This window comes from Bidens hawaiensis, unplaced genomic scaffold (assembly GCF_021521415.1).
Source record: "Bidens hawaiensis isolate Kalapana, Puna unplaced genomic scaffold, B.hawaiensis_p1.1 tig00039593_1, whole genome shotgun sequence".
Classification (NCBI taxonomy): Eukaryota; Viridiplantae; Streptophyta; class Magnoliopsida; order Asterales; family Asteraceae; genus Bidens; species Bidens hawaiensis.
In genome coordinates, this window is record NW_027496973.1 from 2,167 (window position 1) to 19,939 (window position 17,773).

General features: G+C 34.6%; 2 protein-coding genes and 1 pseudogene across 3 annotated transcripts; all 3 read right to left on the reverse strand.

The window, feature by feature from the left end:
• Positions 1 to 450: 450 nt before the first annotated feature.
• On the reverse strand, positions 451 to 7,067 carry LOC143591370 (protein FAR1-RELATED SEQUENCE 9-like; annotated as a pseudogene). Its single transcript, XR_013145656.1, has 3 exons — positions 7,060 to 7,067; positions 3,332 to 4,698; positions 451 to 2,498 (listed from the first exon to the last, which is right to left on the reverse strand). The product of XR_013145656.1 is annotated as a protein FAR1-RELATED SEQUENCE 9-like (transcript).
• LOC143591372 (uncharacterized) lies at positions 5,090 to 6,376 on the reverse strand. The gene has a single exon (XM_077071594.1). It carries the CDS (start codon positions 6,335 to 6,337, stop codon positions 5,090 to 5,092), a length of 1,248 nt encoding a protein of 415 aa, XP_076927709.1. The 5' UTR covers positions 6,338 to 6,376.
• A 2,372-nt stretch (positions 7,068 to 9,439) lies between the features above and the next one.
• LOC143591371 (uncharacterized) lies at positions 9,440 to 13,005 on the reverse strand. Its single transcript, XM_077071593.1, has 5 exons — positions 12,816 to 13,005; positions 12,443 to 12,743; positions 12,051 to 12,209; positions 10,819 to 11,114; positions 9,440 to 9,834 (listed from the first exon to the last, which is right to left on the reverse strand). The coding sequence occupies exons 1-5, from the start codon at positions 13,002 to 13,004 to the stop codon at positions 9,610 to 9,612; spliced, it is 1,170 nt and encodes a 389-aa protein (XP_076927708.1). The 5' UTR covers position 13,005; the 3' UTR covers positions 9,440 to 9,609.
• Between the last annotated feature and the right edge of the window lie 4,768 nt (positions 13,006 to 17,773).

The window sequence follows — 17,773 nt, forward strand, 5'->3', positions numbered from 1 at the left end:
TTTGACAGCTTCATAATTTGCTTCAAGTAGATCAAGAGCATCATATTTATTCCCCATTTTTATTGGGCTTTTGATTTCCTGATGCAAATTGCAACCGAGTTGGATCAAACACTCACAAAAACGAACTGGAATCGGCTTTCAAATAAAATTCAGAAAACAAAACCGTCTTTTACAACTAAAATAAAAACTATTTAAACTAAAACCCAACCCACAATTTAGGCGCAAAACAAGGAACAAGAGTCATGATCAAATACAAAGTTCAAAACTAGATAAACATGCAAAATAAAAGATAAACCAACGATTTCAGCTTGCAACCCAAGTCAGGCTGTTCAGCCACAACCTGGGCCAACAGTTGGCCCATAAACTAGTCTAGGGCCTGAACTAGTCCTAACTCCTAATTGTATCATTTCCAAAAATAGTTCATCTAATTTCATTTCAAGATTGTCTCCCAATATTTTTCTTCAGTCATCAAACAACTTGTTAGAGTTGCTAGCATGTATGAATAAAAGCATAAAATTTAAAATAATTGTGTGCAAAAGTATACACGTTTTAAGCCTTTTTATTCCTCGGTACAATGATCCACCAAACTTATTATGACTCAAAACAGACTGGGTAACCGCATACGTATTTTGCCGGTTATTAAGTTATTTATCAAATAATAATGATTTCGATATGATTATAAAAAAACATTAAAAGAAAGAAGTATAACATTTCTTGCATAAAGCAACTTAACACGTATTCTAAAAAAAATACATTTTGACTTGTAGCCAGTTTGGCTTGTTCCCTTTAAGCTAATCACAAAAGGGTTGAAACAATATATGAGATAAAAAGAGCATCAACATATATCCTGTGTCAATGCAGTTACAAGAAGGTCAAGCCATGGTCACAACACAACACATCACGGGGTCATCTAATTAGGATAGCTAATAGTTTATAAGTGTGCACCGTTAAGATTTATCTGAAACAGCAACAAGCGGAGCAGCAGGATGCAATGATTTGGCAGTAGTAGCATAATCTAAAGCCCAAACACGGAGTAGATATCCCACTGGGCACCAGATACAAGTACCTTGTGTTACATGTTCCTTTTGGGGGGTGGATAAAATATTTGACAATCCCTTTGTGTAACAAGTCAGAGTGAATAATGCTTGGACACAAACCAGTCATCCTGTATAAGAACATCAAGTGCAAAACTGTATCAAATTCACAACAGGAGTCGATTGATATATACAAGTGCATAGATAGAACAAATTAAATTTTCTGGACAAGTTGTGATTACTCATTCTCACTAAGTGTAGAGATTTTCTAACAACCAAAAGCTAAGTATGATGCTCCAACAGGCCAATTAATTGACATGATATTATAACCAGATATCTTAGGTTCCAAATATGAGTATGACCAGACCTACTAGATATTAGATAACTTTCAACTTCATTCAAAATGCCATCACTAAACCAACAGCTGTGAACTCAATGTTCTAATTCTGAAAATGAATACGAGCACTGGTACTAGTGTTGGATGAAGATATCAGTGATACAAGTGATACAAAATCAACAGAGGTAAAATAATTACAGTTGTAACTTGTAACGAAATTGCATAATAATATGTCAAAATTACTTGAAATTATTAATTCTAGTCACATGAGTTAATAAAGAGAAGAAACGTACGCTTATCAAACTTCGGCGGCGATGCCGGAGAAGAAGAAGAAGAAATGGTGGCCGTAAACCTGATTCCGTGGGGCTGCTGGTTTGTCATAAACTTGAAAACGGGCAGGCTCAAAGTGGTCCAATGGGCTCATCAAGCATGATATAAGTCATTGCAAGTCGTATACTTAAAACTGTATATCGATATTATAAGATCTCTTTCCATGTCTTCGGATACAATTCGTAAGGGTTTGCTCATCCTTAGCATATAAACCCTTGTCGGGTTCTGTTTACAAGTTCTGTTTTACCACGACTACATGCAAATGTTCACAACGCATAAAAAAAAGTGTGACCAGAAGTAGATACAAGAGAAAGGAAGTTAAAAAATATTAGTTTTCAAATTTTATCCTTGTTATTTAGAAATAAATAGCTTAAGATATCCACAAGTAAAGCACTGTGTACACTCTGTTCTCAACTTAATTGTGCCCACCAAATAATTTACAAAGCATTCTATTCCAGTGAACGATAAATTTGCAGATATTCACTTGTAAATCCACATATCACCTAAGAGTGAAATCTTGGATATCATCCCAGATGTTTGATTGGGATTGCTTTGGGCAAAACGATAAAAGACAACTTGGTGACATAAAAGCATGTAGACAACTCACACACAGTACACACGGCCGTGCATCATTCTTTCAAGGTAAGCCTGGCATTCTGCACTTTAACTGAAAGCTTCAACTTCTGCTCCTCCATTTCTCTCAACACCGCCAATAGATTTGAACGATACATTTCGCATCGCTCATTTGTATTTTCCAGCTCAGTAGTCAGTTCACGAATTCTCTTTTCCTTCTCACCCTAAAAGAATCCATGTCAGCCTAAGCCATAAAATAAAATAAAAAGAAGCAAATTACACGGATGGTCCAAATCTTGGATATCATCCCTGATGTTTAAAAGTTATGGATTTAGTCCCTAACCAATTAACCATCTAGTTTGGTTTCATATATGGTCCCAGGAGTCAGGTAAGATTAATATATGGTCCCTAACCATCTAGTTACACTTTTAACCCTTTTACGAGTTTATTCTTTTAAAAACTACAACTAAGCCATAGTTTTTTTAATATTTGTTTAGTATATATACTAACTTTTAGTTTTAGGATTTTATACAAAAAAATCTTAAGTGTACAAATAACTAAATTAATTATGCTTAACACTAGAGTTCTTACTATTACTCTATAGTTTCTAAACTAGAGTAATTATTATCACTCTACTATTTTTGTAGTGCAATTGCTCAAGTTTAAAACTATAGAGTGATAATAAAAACTTTAGTTTTGTATATTTAGTAGGTTAGTTTAATTTATACCGGATCCCACCCCTATTTTGTGTTATTAACATTATTATTATTATTATTATTATTATTATTATTACAATTACTATTATTAATCTTTATTATTATTATTATTATTATTATTATTATTATTATTAATAACAAAATTAAGCAGCATGGGCTGAACTGTAATTTCTAAAGAGTAAACCAGTAAACAGGTTAAGATGCAACTTTTAAAAAGCACAATATAGTAATCTTATCTGACTCAAAGATCATTTATGAAATAAAACTACGTTGTTAGGAGATTTGGACCAAACCAATGGGACCATCCGTGTAATTTACTCGATAAAAAATAAAAACATTACCTCTTGTGTTTCTTGATTTAGCATGAGACTGTGGTTAACTCGTTTCTTTGAGACTGCAACTTTATTTGCAGCCACGTTCAGAGCATCTCGTGCTACATTGTAAATATGTATAGACTTTGATCCTTCTTCTACAAACTTCATAGCCTCCTTTCTTAAAGTGTCATAACGTTCGGTCAAAGAGTCGTGTTCAGAATTAATACTCGGTACATTTGCATCCCGACTTCATCTCTTCAAAATATATTGAGACGGAAGCGTAAGAACATTTTTAGCTCTAAAAACTGACAAAGCATGTCGACATATAATCCCTGAAAACTCAAACATGTGGCAGCTACAAACAGCTTTCATCTCAGACGAATTAAACCGAACAATATATGCTTTCTCCCCGTCCCCAAATTTAGCCACCCGATACGTTGTGACTGTCCCGATATCTTCAACTTTAGTAGCGGGATTTGCAAGCGTCTCCACTAGCTCATCTTGAAATTTCAAAAACGCCATTCGGGTGTAAAGACTGGCAGCTTGTTTTTCCATAGGGGAAGGTGTTTTTAGGACTGGTGTCGTGTTGGTGGTTTCAAAATCCGTCCTTAATTCCAACTCATGCCAGCTTGTTAACGCACTTTCGTACTGTTTAACCAGTGATTGCATCGATGATGTGGCGTTTACATACCCGTCAAAGAACATGTTTCGGTTACTGTTTTCTTCAGTAGGATGCAGTTCTCCCAAAAATGTGTCTTTCATGTAAACAGGAACCCATTGGTGGCGCGCACTGTAGATAGACTTAAGCCATTCATTATCTCCAATTTTGTATCGGTCAACAAGATCATGCCAACACGATTCAAACTCGTTAACCGTCTCGCTCTCGTGAACACATTTCTTAAGCTCCTCATGAAAGGTGGGATGCGCGAGTTTCTCATGGGTTTCTCTTAATATGCTCCATCTGCAGAACCGATGGCGGGTTTGAGGCAAAACTTGTGCAACCGCCATCCGAATACGGTGATCTGGTTCGGTTGTAATGGAGACTGGGTGGTTTCCGGACATTGCATGCAGCCAATTTTGGAGCAGCCAAATGTAAGAAGAATCGGGGTCGTAATTAAGTAATCCGCAACCGAACAAGAGCAGTTGGCCGTGGTGGTTAAGGCCAGTGATGGAGACTAGCGGTAGCATATAGTGATGGAGTTTGTATGAGGTGTCGAGTCTAACAGTGTCACCAAAGTAACTGTAGTTTGTTCTGAAAGCGGTATCAGCCCAAAATATATTTGGGTGAGATTGGTCAGCGGTGCATTCGATTGCGTAAAAGAAGCTGGGATTCTCGGCATGCTTTCGCTTCAGATAATCAGTAACATACTCGTCATCATTTCCCAGACTCATCTCTATAAAACATAATATTTCAAATACCAAAGCAGGTCTATAAAGAAAAGACAATAAATGCTTGGGGTGGGGTTTTTTTTTGAGAAAAAATGACACCCTATCTGATATTAGGGGGGGAGGGGTGGTGGATGTGGTGTGATCACTCATCACACACCCCACCCAATTATATTGTGCCACATCACCAACCCAAATTCCATCACATGTGATGGTTTTTTACTAGGGGTGGTGGTGTGGTGTGATGGTGTGTGATGGAATGTTTTATTTTTTATTTTTTTTTTTGTAACTTTAAAAATTAAAACAATATTTAATAGAACTTAAAAATAAAAACAACATTTTAATAGAACATAATTCAACTTAAAATTTAGAAATAAAAAATAAAAGTTACAACGACGTCTACTCCTCGTCTGAATCCGGAAATTCCAAACCTAAAGAACCTATATGCGCAACAAGATCCCATCTCAACCAATGATGAATATCTTCATCCCGCAAGTCTAATTGGACATCATCGGGAACGGGAATATAAGTCGGAGGATCCGGTACCCAATCTGAAGAAATTGCATTTCCATCTTCTTTTATTAACATATTGTGTAATATGATGCATGCATACACGTAGCTATAGATCGTGGGTTTTCTCATTGCACGAACCGGTCGACTGAGTATGCACCATCTACCCTTTAAAACACCGAAAGCTCTCTCGACATCTTTTCTTGCCGATTCTTGCAACTTCTTGAACGCCTTTTCATTGGTCTCGACAGGAAACGAAAAGGCTTTCACAAAAACAGACCATTGCGGGTAGATACCGTCGACAAGATAGTAGCCACGTCTGTAATATCTCTCGTTGACAAAGTACGGACAGAAAGGTGTGGTGCCATCTGTTAAGCTTTGAAACAACGGTGATGTGTACAGAACAGTGATGTCGTTGTTTGAGCCGGGAACACCAAAATAAGAATGCCAAATCCATAAATCATTTGACGCAACCGCTTCTAGTGAGATGGTCGGTCGTTTGATATCACCCCTAACATACGCCCCTCGCAACTCCCGTGGACAATTCCTCCATTCGATATGTGTACAATCGATGCTACCGAGCATCCCTGGAAAATGCCATCTAGCCTCGTGTGCGGCGTAAAGACGTGTAATGTCGTGTCTTGTTGGTTTTCGTAGAAACCCTTTGGCATACAATTTTATAATCGCGTTACAAAAGAATTGTAGACATTCACGTGAAGTTCTCTCAGACATTTGTAAGTATTCATCGAATTGGTCGGGTGGGTTACCTGTCGCTAGTTGACGAATAGCGGATGTGCATTTTTGAAGCGGCGTAAAACTTTGTTTGCCTCTCGCGTCGTAAGATTCTTGAAACCATTCTTCGTTTGCTTCGACGTCGGCTACAATCTTTAAGAATAAAGATTTCGGCAAACGAAAGCGTTCCTTAAACGTCTCGTCGTTGTACTTCGGCTCCTCCACAAAATAGTCGTTCATTAGTACGTCGTGGGCATGTATACGATCACGCTCCACCACCTTTTTCTTTGGACGGCTCGGGCCTTCAAGTTCTTTGTATAGCAACGGGAACCATTCGAGAATGTCATCGTCCGAAGACGAAGAGCTATCGGTGTCTAAGGGTATCGAGTGTTTCGGAAATTCCATATTTTTTTGTTGTGAATGAAGGGGAAGTTTGAGAGTGATTTTGAGTTGGATTTGGTTTTGATTTGGATTTGGTTATGTTTTTGTTTTGGTTTTATATTGGTTTTTTTTTTTTTTATTTAACCCCCCCCCCCCCCCAACGGCTAGATCCCCACCCAACGGCTACATTCCTTCTTGGAAATCACCCCCACCAAGCGTGATGGCCATCACGCAAAATACCCATTTTCGCGTGACCATAGGACCGGCGGCGGTGTGGCTTTTCTCATCACGCGTGACGGGGAGGCCACCACGCACCGCCCCGTCCGCCCTTAGGGGGGACGGCGCACCGCGTGAAGAGTGCTCCATCAAGCGTGATGGGTTTTTGCACACCGCCGCCAGTGCCTTGTCAAGCTTGAGTGATGAGATTTGCGTGATGGCCATCACGCGTGTGATGGGGTGAAAACCAAGGAATGGAGCCGTTGGGTGTATTATTTCATCACATCCATCACACACCACAACACCACCCCTAGTAAAAAACCATCACATGTGATGGATTTGGGGTTGATGATGTGACACCATTTAATTGGGTGGGGTGTGTGATGAGTGATAACCACCCCTCCCCCCTTAAGCCCTAAACCACTAAATCAAATGAATCCTTCTAGCTTTACTTATTTTGTCTTCCATTGACCAGTTTTAATAATAATAATAATAAGTTGAATTAGAATAAGCAAGTAATAATAATTTACCAATTTTAGGTTTACAGATATAATAGCAAGATGGAATAGAAGAAGGATACCGGTAAGATTGAAACCAGGAGCCTGTTATGTTAAGTTCAGCGTTGCGGTGGTGGCGATTGCCTGCCTGCCTGCCTGCGGTATGACTATGTATGCGTGTATGTATGTCTATGTATGTATCATCCAGTCCTAACCTTCGTAATTTGTATCACTGACTGTATTCATATTTTAACAAAAAAAAAATAGTTTTTTTTTGACAAAATAGGAAAATTCGGTTTTATTAGTGTTCGGTAGTTGTTATTTATCTTTATCGCTAAATGTCTGAAAACATCCTTTATGTGTATCCAGATATCCGAATCCAAAGTACTCGTTAATCCATATGTGCCCGTGACTTGGACTTAAAACTTCAAACGTGACTTATGTTTTAAGCAAGTTTTCCAAAATCAAAGGTGCTTGCAGTGGCGGATTCAGGAAATTTTTTCGCAGGGGTTGGTCGGTATATAAACTTGTTTCTAATCCGGTCGGCAGTTCGGGTCGGGTCAAATTGGTATATATATATTGTTTTTCGACCCGGTGTGGCCATTCTGATCATGTCAAATCAAGTTGGGTCATGTAAAAAATCGAACAAATTATCATATAACCAAAAAAATAAGTTAAGCTCAATTAAAATGCATAATTATAATAAAATAGAGCTAAAGTTCTCTACGGATTATTATTTTTTGAAATCTAACTATAATATCAACTAGTTTGACATTCGTAAGAAAGTCTTTATCAATAAACAACCAATTTACTATATGTTTTACTTTATTTGTTTTCATAGGATAAAGTGAAAATCTAGAGTAGAATAAAGTGATAGAGAAAGATGGGAAAATGATATAAAAATTAAGGAACTAATATCTCTTTATACCACACGCTTAATACTCGAAATAAATTGTCATGTAAATTTTCCATTAATATATATATAGGGGATGGTTTAAGAGAGAAGTCATTTTAATGTGAGAAATGATTTATAACCGTTGATTAAAATTGATCAATGGACTATACTGATTGTGGCATTATTGTAATTGTTAGGTCCCTATTTTAATGTGTTTTAATTAAAAGGGTAAATTAGTCTTATGCATATAACTCAAATAAAAGGAAACCTTTATGTATTCAGATATATGCCTAAATTAACTTAAATATAATCATTCAAATTCTAACATTTAAGAAGCCGTGTTTCTCAAAATCATTAATTTATGAATATAATTGAATTGTGTAGGGTATCATCATCTTTACACACATTATTTCCTTTATTACAAAACCTTTCATGTTCTTAACTTTATTTATTTTGGGTTAAAAAATACATAAATAAGTTAACATTTACTTTTGTCGTAGAAGTTTGTAAGTTGGGTAGTGCAAGATGTTAAAAAAAAATACCGTTGTGTAGGAAATTTGGTAGGATATGTATATACTCGAGTTTGATGATGTGTGTTACTTTGAAATGGTGTAGGTTACTAAAAGGATATGTAGGTTAACACGATAATTTGTGTAGGTTACTATATTTTGAAAACAAGTTAACATTAATTTTTGTCATTGATGTTTCTAAGTTAGGTAATGCAAGATGTTAAAAAAAAGTATTGTGTTGTAGGAAATTTGGTAGGGTATGTATATGCACGGGTTTGATGATGTGTGTTATAATGAAATGGTATAGGTTATTAAAAGGATACGTAGGTTAACACGATAATTTGTGTAGGTTACTATATTTTGAAATGACGTAGGCTATTTAACATATTATGTGTAGGTTATTAACATATTATGTGTAGGTTATTTAATATAAATTAATAGGAAACAATAATAATGAATATGTTTAAAAAAATTGATTAACAAAAATTTTGAATAACAAGATCATTTAACAACCTGTGCATTTATTTCATTGACAAAATAAATTGGAACAATATGATACTAAAATGAAGAAATAATATACAATATTTAATTACAATTCAATATAACCTTCAAGACGAAGATATAATTTATTATATAAAAGAATAAAATTGAATCTTAAAAAAACATAAATAGTTTCTACATATAAAAAGTTAAACCTTTACCATTATGTCCTTACATTTAATTAAATAAAAAAAGAAAAAGAAAAAATCTGATTGGTTGAATTGATTTCTTGCATTTCTCGCATTAATATGACTTCTCTCTTAAACTTAAACATATATATATATATATATAATTTTTTTATTTTATTTATTGAAATTTACATATAACAACAACAGCACAAGCACCAACACCAGCACCAGAAGAAATGTGCTTAGAATAAAGTGAAAATCATTTATTATAGTAAAGGGTAAAACAATCAGCAATCGTAATATAAATACATGTTCTAAAAACATTTTTATAAATAATTGAGTTTTATTTGAGCTAAATATAAACTTAGCCCTAAAATCATATCATAACTAATCCATAAATTATACTACAGAACATGATCAAAATACCCATCCCTACTGGCATGAGACTATTGTACAAGATAACAATAATAATAAAATAAACAATATTCAAAATTGGGAGGTGAAAGTGAAATCAATGATGTTGACCATCTGATCTAATCTTGATAATCTGGGAAGCAACAATCTTGGAGAGCTCATTAATGGCATCTTGAACTTGAAAATCATCATCTGGATCCGGTGTTTCCCTTGGCACTGACCATTCCTCAGATTGTGAACCGTACTCCCTGGCCTCAACCCTTGTCTTTTTGGATTTCATCGCCACTTTCTCCAAATCTGCTTTTGTTAATGCTCTTGGCAACTGCATAATGTATCACTTTTCCATCAAAAACTATGTCCTCCAATTGTTATAAATGTTGACAACAAAACGAGAAAAATCTAAGGCGTTGGATAATTGTATGAATGCCACTATTACTAATTACTAGAAATATCATATTAAACTAGCATAAATAAAGTACTTGAATGTGATCTAAAAACATTCTGCCCTACAATTACAAAGCTGTAAACATAAGGTTAATTTCTGCAAAATTTATAAACTATTAGGCTGAATATTAAGACTATTTACCAATTGGGAGCTTATCCGACCTCTCAAATTAGACCTACCTTTTTCATACTAATTTTCTATCGTATCATAAGTCCACTGGTGCAAATTTCATAACTTTTTATCAACAACCCGTGTTAATAATTTCTTTTGGCAAAATATGTATTATTCACGAAACAGACACTTGGACGACTTTTAACCAGTTTTGACCTGTTTCCCTTTTGATCATATTTTTTTTGTTTTCATTTGACCCATTAATAGAAACAGCAACAACCACATCTATCCATTCAAAACTAAATGGATTAAAATTCCCACCATTAAGTTTAGAAGTGAATGCAGGACGAGTTAAGCCGAGCCAAGCCTCATTTAGAGCTCTGTATCTAAAGCTCAAGCTCAGCTTGTTTATTTTATAATTATTTAATTAATATATTCACATATTTTTATTATTTCTTTCAATTATACTTATTATAAATCTAGTTTTTATATAATACATAATAATGTGATATACATTAATACAAAAAAGGATCGTTTAGGCTTGCGAGCCGGCTCGAGCTATATATGTAAAGCTCGGGCTCGAGGTCATTTATTATTGAGCCTCAATAAAAGCTCGAGCTCAAGTTTGTTTAGGCTCGGCTCGGCTCGAATTGAGTTTTTGAAGAGCCAATCTTGAGTAGCTCACAAGCGGCTCAGCTCGGCTTCATCCCTACCACTAACGTGTGTGTATGAGAGAGAGAGAGAACTCACATGTGATGAGTTGCCGTTCTTTTCATCATCTAGAAGATCTTTGATGGGTAAATAGGCTGCTTGCTTGCAAAGCTCTAAAAGATCTGAGCCAGTATAACCTTCACACAGTGCAGCTATGGAGTCATAATCAATCTCATCCTCTACTCTCTCACCCTTCAGAATCACCTTCAGAATGGCAGCCCTTTCTTTACGGTCAGGTATCCCAATCTCAAATGCCTGTGGAAGTCGTCTTAGTATTGCTTCATCAAGCTCTGAAGGACGATTAGTTGCAGCAAGTACCATCACTCTAGCATTCTCTACATAAACCAAATATTCACACTTTTGATATTTATATTTTTCAAAAGAATAATGCAAGCATAGGCCACCCAAGTATTTGAAGTTTTCGTTAAGTCCACTTAACTCGAGGTGTTCATTATTTGGTTTGAAACAAACTAAACTGAACCGAAACTGAAAAAAACCCGAACCAGATTCTTAATCGGTTTAACCAAATTCAATTAACTGTTAACCCAAATCCTGAATTCAGGTTATTTGGTTGACTCTGGACATAACCTATTAATATAGCCAAGATACCAGTACTAGGTCCAATTCCATGGTTTGGACCTAGTGGTAGTATTGGTGATATTAATCGGTTACATATGGGTTAACTTAATAACCTGAATTCAAGATTTTGTGTAACTGTTAACCAAAACAGAACTGTATATTCAGTTACTGTTACAACCCAAACTGAATAAGAATCTAGTTCAGCTTGGTTTTCACTGTTACAACTCGAACTGAATAAAAATCTGGTTCAGTTTGGTTTTCAGTTTTAATTGGTTTCAAACTGAATGATGAACAACCCTAGCTCAAAAGACTTTCAAAACATAATTCAGTAGAGTCGAGTTTTGTCATTTTACAACTTCAAAGAAAATAAAAAACTTTAAACTTGAGAGCATTTTGCCATTTTATACCAAATTTTTACAGAAACTGACATAACGAAACCAAATTGATACTTAACCTTTCTTTGTATACGTTATCCCTTTTTCTAACTATAAAACCCAAGTTTGTATTCTGTTTACGGTTGGGTTTGTGGCCAAAATGCCAAATAGGTTCTAAGAAAACCAGACCTGTAAGCCGAACCATTCTAGATTAAAAGGTTTTTGATCACATCATATTTAATTTTCTGACTATGGTCTCCTGATCCAGTTTTGTCCTATGAACGATGCACGCAAAAAGTTAATAAATTAAAAACTTACGATCTGTGGTAAAACCATCCCATAAAGCCATAAACTCGGTTTTCATATTGGTCAACGCTTCATGGTCTGAACTTCGGCGCTGACCAAGAAAACTATCCACCTCGTCAATGAATATTATTGCAGGCTGGAGTTTGTGTGCCAAACTAAAGACAGCAGTAACTGCCATAAATCAACCATCATTATGTGTTACACTTTGTAAAAGAAAAGCTTAAATATCTAAAAGTAATTAGCTGAAATCAAACAGAAGCATTTAGTAACGAGTGAAAGAATGGTTACAGAAGCAGTAGATAGTTGTTAACTGGAAGTGTAACATTCATCTTCATAATACATATATAACCAAAACATAATAATTTAGACAGTTGAAAAACTAACATAATGATTGAAAGACTAACCGAGTTTTTGAGCATCCCCAAACCATTTGCTCATCAAATCTGATATTCTGACGTTGATAAAAACAGCCCCCGATTCTTTTGCAATAGCTTTTGCAAGCATAGTCTTCCCCGTGCCGGGTGGGCCATACAACAAAACACCTTTTTGGGGGCCGAGTAGCTTCCCATGAGAAAAAAGCTCGGGCCTACGCAGAGGCAATATGACCAATTCATATAGTGATTGCTTGATTGATTCCAGCCCTCCAATGGAGTTAAATTCCACATCAATATGATCAGGATTTATCACATTGCATGCAATCACATCCTGTTTGTTATGCATCAAATAGACAAAGAAACCCACCCTAACATACTTGTTGAAAATAATAATAATTTGTACCTCGTAGGGATTTGTATGAATAAGAGGACGACCTAAGCGCTTGGAGATTTCCTTCTTGTGTTCCATGGCTTTCTTGGAAGCTTCTCGATTAGGATCCAGATGCTTCAGCCCCACGAACAGAACCAACGAACCCAGGGCCGCACTCGCCGCATAGAGTAAAAGCTCTTGCAAAAACTTCGTCCCCCTCATCTCTCCCGATTATTATTATTGGATTTTTATATATGGAGACAGATTAGATTATGCCATGTATGTGTTGCTCCGATCTACGTTTCCTGTTTACGCTTGGATTCCACACCACGAAATTACCATGTTTACAAAAACCTAATTTAGGGGTTTTTATGATTCTTATTATGAGAATTCATTACAACTTTTATATTCAACCGGACGAGCGGGAAATACAGGCCTTAATAATCACGTAAGAGATTTTTGGGTGCTCATCGTTCCATTTGAAACCGTGGATTAAGAATTCTTATTTTAAACTCAATTTAGTAGCGAAGTACAAATGAAACCGAAATCTAACCACTGTTAATGGTTTGTTTTTGTTATATTTTAATTTTCAACGGTTTGGTTTCAGTTTTCGATGACAAAAAACGGCTTGGCTCACGGCTTAGTTTAAAACCATCAAAACCGGACCACAAGCGCCTATACGTAAGATGTTACTTTTTTTAACTGAAAACAAACTATGACAATATCATACTCAAATTAAAAAGAATTAAATGCTCGTTCTTATGGTGCAATTTTTAAAAAAAATATTAACGTATGAAAAATTATGATCGTTTAAAAATCGTGGGAGAATTTGGGTTAAAAGTGAAATTATAAATAATATATAGTTAAAAGATAGGGGATTAAACTTGTAACTATTCTTTAAATTTCCAAATATTGATTAAAGTTGAGGGGGGCAAGGTTGTAAATAGTTTGAAGAAATATGAAAGAAAAGTTAAATTTAGTGTTAGAATCACTAATATACCCCTATTTAAGGTTGTACTATGTGTTTGAAAAATTGTAAATTACTTAAATTTGAGTGTCTTAATTTGCCCATGTGTGATGCATTATATATAGTATAGATAAGTTAACAGCTTATATAATTATAATATAACGTGATGCAGCGGGAAACAATACGTAAATGTTGTTAACAAAGCAAGCCTAGCTCAAGCTCGACTCAAACTTCAATCCGAGCTCAACCTCAAGTCCGTCTTGATTATTTTGATATTTATATAATTTAATTTTTTTAATCATATTTTTTTTAAAACATATAAAAGAAAAAAAAATAAAGTTGAGTAATATTTAGATAGGGTTGAGTTATTCTACAAATGACAACAAAAATGAGAAATGTGAGAAGCCATAAGAAATTGACATGTGTCAAGTGGGGAACAAAGAAAAAAGGGTATAAAAGTAATAGTACACATTGTGTAATAATAATATGTAGATGTAATGAAAAATACCTACAAATTATCTAATACTAAACACAATGATGAATACATATTGCACGTTAACCTGAAACGTAAAACACAATAATGGATACATATAACACAATGACATGAAACGTAAGACACAATGGTAAAATACATATAACACAATGACCTTAAACGTAAAACACAATGAAAACTACATATTACACAATGACTTAAACGTAATATACATTGAACATAACACTATTTTTTCAAATTAATTGAATGTTGAAGACAATGACTAAAACACAATGATAAGTAGAAAGACAAAAGTTGAGCACAATGACACAATGAAGTAATCTTTGTTTTAATTTTTATCTTTAATATGAGTAACAATTAAAAAACACAGTGACCAAAATCTATAACACAATGCATATAAACTCAAATAAAGAACATAATGGACAATCAAATAACACAATATAAAAAAACCCACTAATTTTTTTTATTTATATATAACAATATGATATTTATATTAAAGATAAAAAAACGCTTGTTATTACGGTAAAAAAAATTTCAAAAAAAAAGACGTATGAAAAAGTTAGAGACGTTTTAAAATTATGGAGGAATTGACATGTGTCTTGCATGTGAAGAGTGAAAGTTATCGTACGTGGGTTATTACCTTCATGCCATTTTCATCAATTTTTATTTTTAAATTAATCTCCACCATTCAAATTTAAGATCAATGTGTTAGATTCCTTCTCACACTTCTCATTTTTGTTATACTTTGTATTTTAGCTTTACCCTATTTAGATAATAATAAGTGGTTTATAAGTATTCCTTAAACTTTGAATTGTAATAAGTTTGTTTGTGTTTTTTATATAAAAAAGATAAAGGGCTAGATGTGTAATTAAATGAAACATGAGATTGTAAATTTTATTCTTTAGAAATTTCTACATTCATTCATAATTTCATGCAGTAATGACTTGAACATTTTAAACCGTCCCTCTATTTTAAAAAAAAAATTATACTGAAACGTCAACAAAAATAAACACGTTTAAATAGGTATGTTTGAAAAAAATTTAATCTTATTTTTGTAAGGCATATATGAAGAAAACCAAAAAAAATAAAGTTGAGTAAAAAGTGAGTAATCATGAGGGATCAAAGTTGTAACTATTTTCTTAATTAACAAAATCTAAGTAAAGTTAAGGTACTATACCTTTAATTATTTTGATAAAAATCAAATGAACGTGGATTTTATGTGTGTAAAAGACAAGTGTATCCCTACTTAGAGATGTACATCATACATTGAATGTTATAAATTACTTAAAATAAGTGTCTTAATTTGCCCATAAGTGGTGTTTTATATATAGTAGAAATTAACTTTTCCTTCTCCATCTAAAATAATCCCAAATACCTTATTCATTTTAAAAAAGTTAATAAGTTTGTGAAAATAAGCAATCCCAACCATGCCCTTACTCTCATCTAATGTCCCGTTATGTCATTGTTATAGCATAGGGCATGGGTTTTTTTTTACTAACTTTACCGTAAGATACGCGTAATCGACCCCTTTTTATATAAAAGTTATGAAACGAAATGATGTGATTGGTTTACAAATGAGTTGGCCTCGCATCCCTTATCCTTGGTGTCGTTACCCAGTTAGGGCCTCCGTAATGGGGTGATAAAATCCCCACTTTGGGGCGAAAAACATTTTTAACACCCCCTCCCCCGGCAAAAAAGGGGCGCAATATGGGGGGGGGGATGAATTCTTATCGCCTTCTTCACATTTTGTTATATTATTATTATTATTATAATTGTTTGTGTGATATATATATATATATATATATTATATTATATGGGCCTACAACACCGTTATGTAACAAGTCGAACCTTTTAAATTAATATTTTAATTAAATACCAGACTAATATCGATGTCCGAGAAATTCTATCGCCTTTATCAAATAAATTAACTAATATTATATAATATATAAGTATAACTTTCGATATATTACAATTTTGGACCAAACTTACACTTTTACCTCTTTATACTCTCACCTCTAAACCTTAAGGACAAAAATTGCAAATATTATCATTCCTATCATCCTAACCCGTTTAACCCAAAACCCATACCCGTATTCGCAAACCCGTATACTTTTGGCATGTCTTGGACCACAATTATCGTCGTGTTTATGGAAATTGAATCAAAGACAGTCTTCTACCTTCCATTATCGGCCTAACCGTCATTAATATTATGTTAATCGAATCAAATTGGATCTGCAAATTGTTTATGTTTGGCCAACCCTAACCCTAATTAGTTATACATTCAAACGTTTATATAAACGCAATTAATCTTGTAGCTTTAATCCTTATAATCTCGCCGACAATACCCCTATACCTGATTAGATTATCTCAACCGTTTTGATTATGTTCTAAACCCCCGTGAAGACGTGTAACATCCTGCTTTTGATAAGAATTAATAAAATAAATTCCGTTCATTTTATAAAGTGTCGTGTGTCAGTTTAAATAAATAAACTAATAGAAGGTGGGCTTGGACTTTAGAAGATGGAAAATAAGGAATGGAATGGGCCTTAGGTCCATGGGCTTAAGGGAGTATAAATATCCCTTAAACCCTAAACCTTTCCATTTTTATCTATTCTCTACACCATAGCCTACACCTTGGAAAACACACACACCATCCTATAACCCGAACCAAGATCCGAAGTCGAAACCCAAGATTGTTGGTGCTAGATCGTTGTGACGAACCAAAACAACATCAAAGACCAGCTCGTGTTCGAATACCGACTCGTCTAAGGTACGTTTATATTTATAAATCGTTCATATAGGTTCGGTTTGATTAAGGAAATCATAGATCTGTGTTAGTTTGTTATAAACGAATCCAAAACAACAAATCTTATGGAAATTGGTTAACATTTGATGGGTTAATTGTAAACCTAAGTAAACCCGTAACCTATATGCCTAAATCGCACCCCTTAAACATCGATGTTAGGCCGATTTGATGGTTGGGGTTTGTAGGCGCTGGTCAGACGATTCCGTCGATACCAAAATCGTGATATTTGGTTAAGAAACGAAGGTTTAACTGCAGATCTAAGATCTGTTGACTATTTGCTGTTCTTGACGATTTTGACTTTGACCCTTGAGTCAAAGTCTGGATAAGAACTATTGGTGATTCGTTATGGGTGATTCGTTAGCTAGTTTGTTATGGGAGCTTAGCGAATCACAGGGTGATTCGTTAGCTAGTTTGTTATGAGAGCTTAGCGAATCAGAGGGTGATTCGTTAGATAGTTCGTTATGGGAGCTTAGCGAATCAGAGGGTGATTCTTTACCCAATTCGTTAAGGGCAAAGTAACGAACTAGGAGTTTAATATAAAGACAGAATGGTCCCTGGGCTTAGAAAAGAATTATATAATTACATAACAGCCCTTGGAGTTTGGCAATTTATGAAAGATACCTTTAAAGGTAAATGAGTGTCACACCCTAAAAATCCACTAACGGAGTTTTACCGTCAGAGGGTGTGAACTAACATGATCGGAATCATTAGTTATAACCAAACCA

What these genes read in the sequence shown, in the direction of transcription:
- LOC143591371 (XM_077071593.1), bottom strand. Translation starts at nt 13,004, where the DNA reads ATGAGGGGGACGAAGTTTTTGCAAGAGCTTTTACTCTATGCGGCGAGT. An exon ending in TTCATACAAATCCCTACGAG is followed by an intron (nt 12,744 to 12,815) that starts GTACAAATTATT and finishes CATAACAAACAG; the next exon opens with GATGTGATTGCATGCAATGT. An exon ending in GGATGGTTTTACCACAGATC is followed by an intron (nt 11,115 to 12,050) that starts GTAAGTTTTTAA and finishes TGGTTTATGTAG; the next exon opens with AGAATGCTAGAGTGATGGTA.
- LOC143591372 (XM_077071594.1), bottom strand. Translation starts at nt 6,337, where the DNA reads ATGGAATTTCCGAAACACTCGATACCCTTAGACACCGATAGCTCTTCG.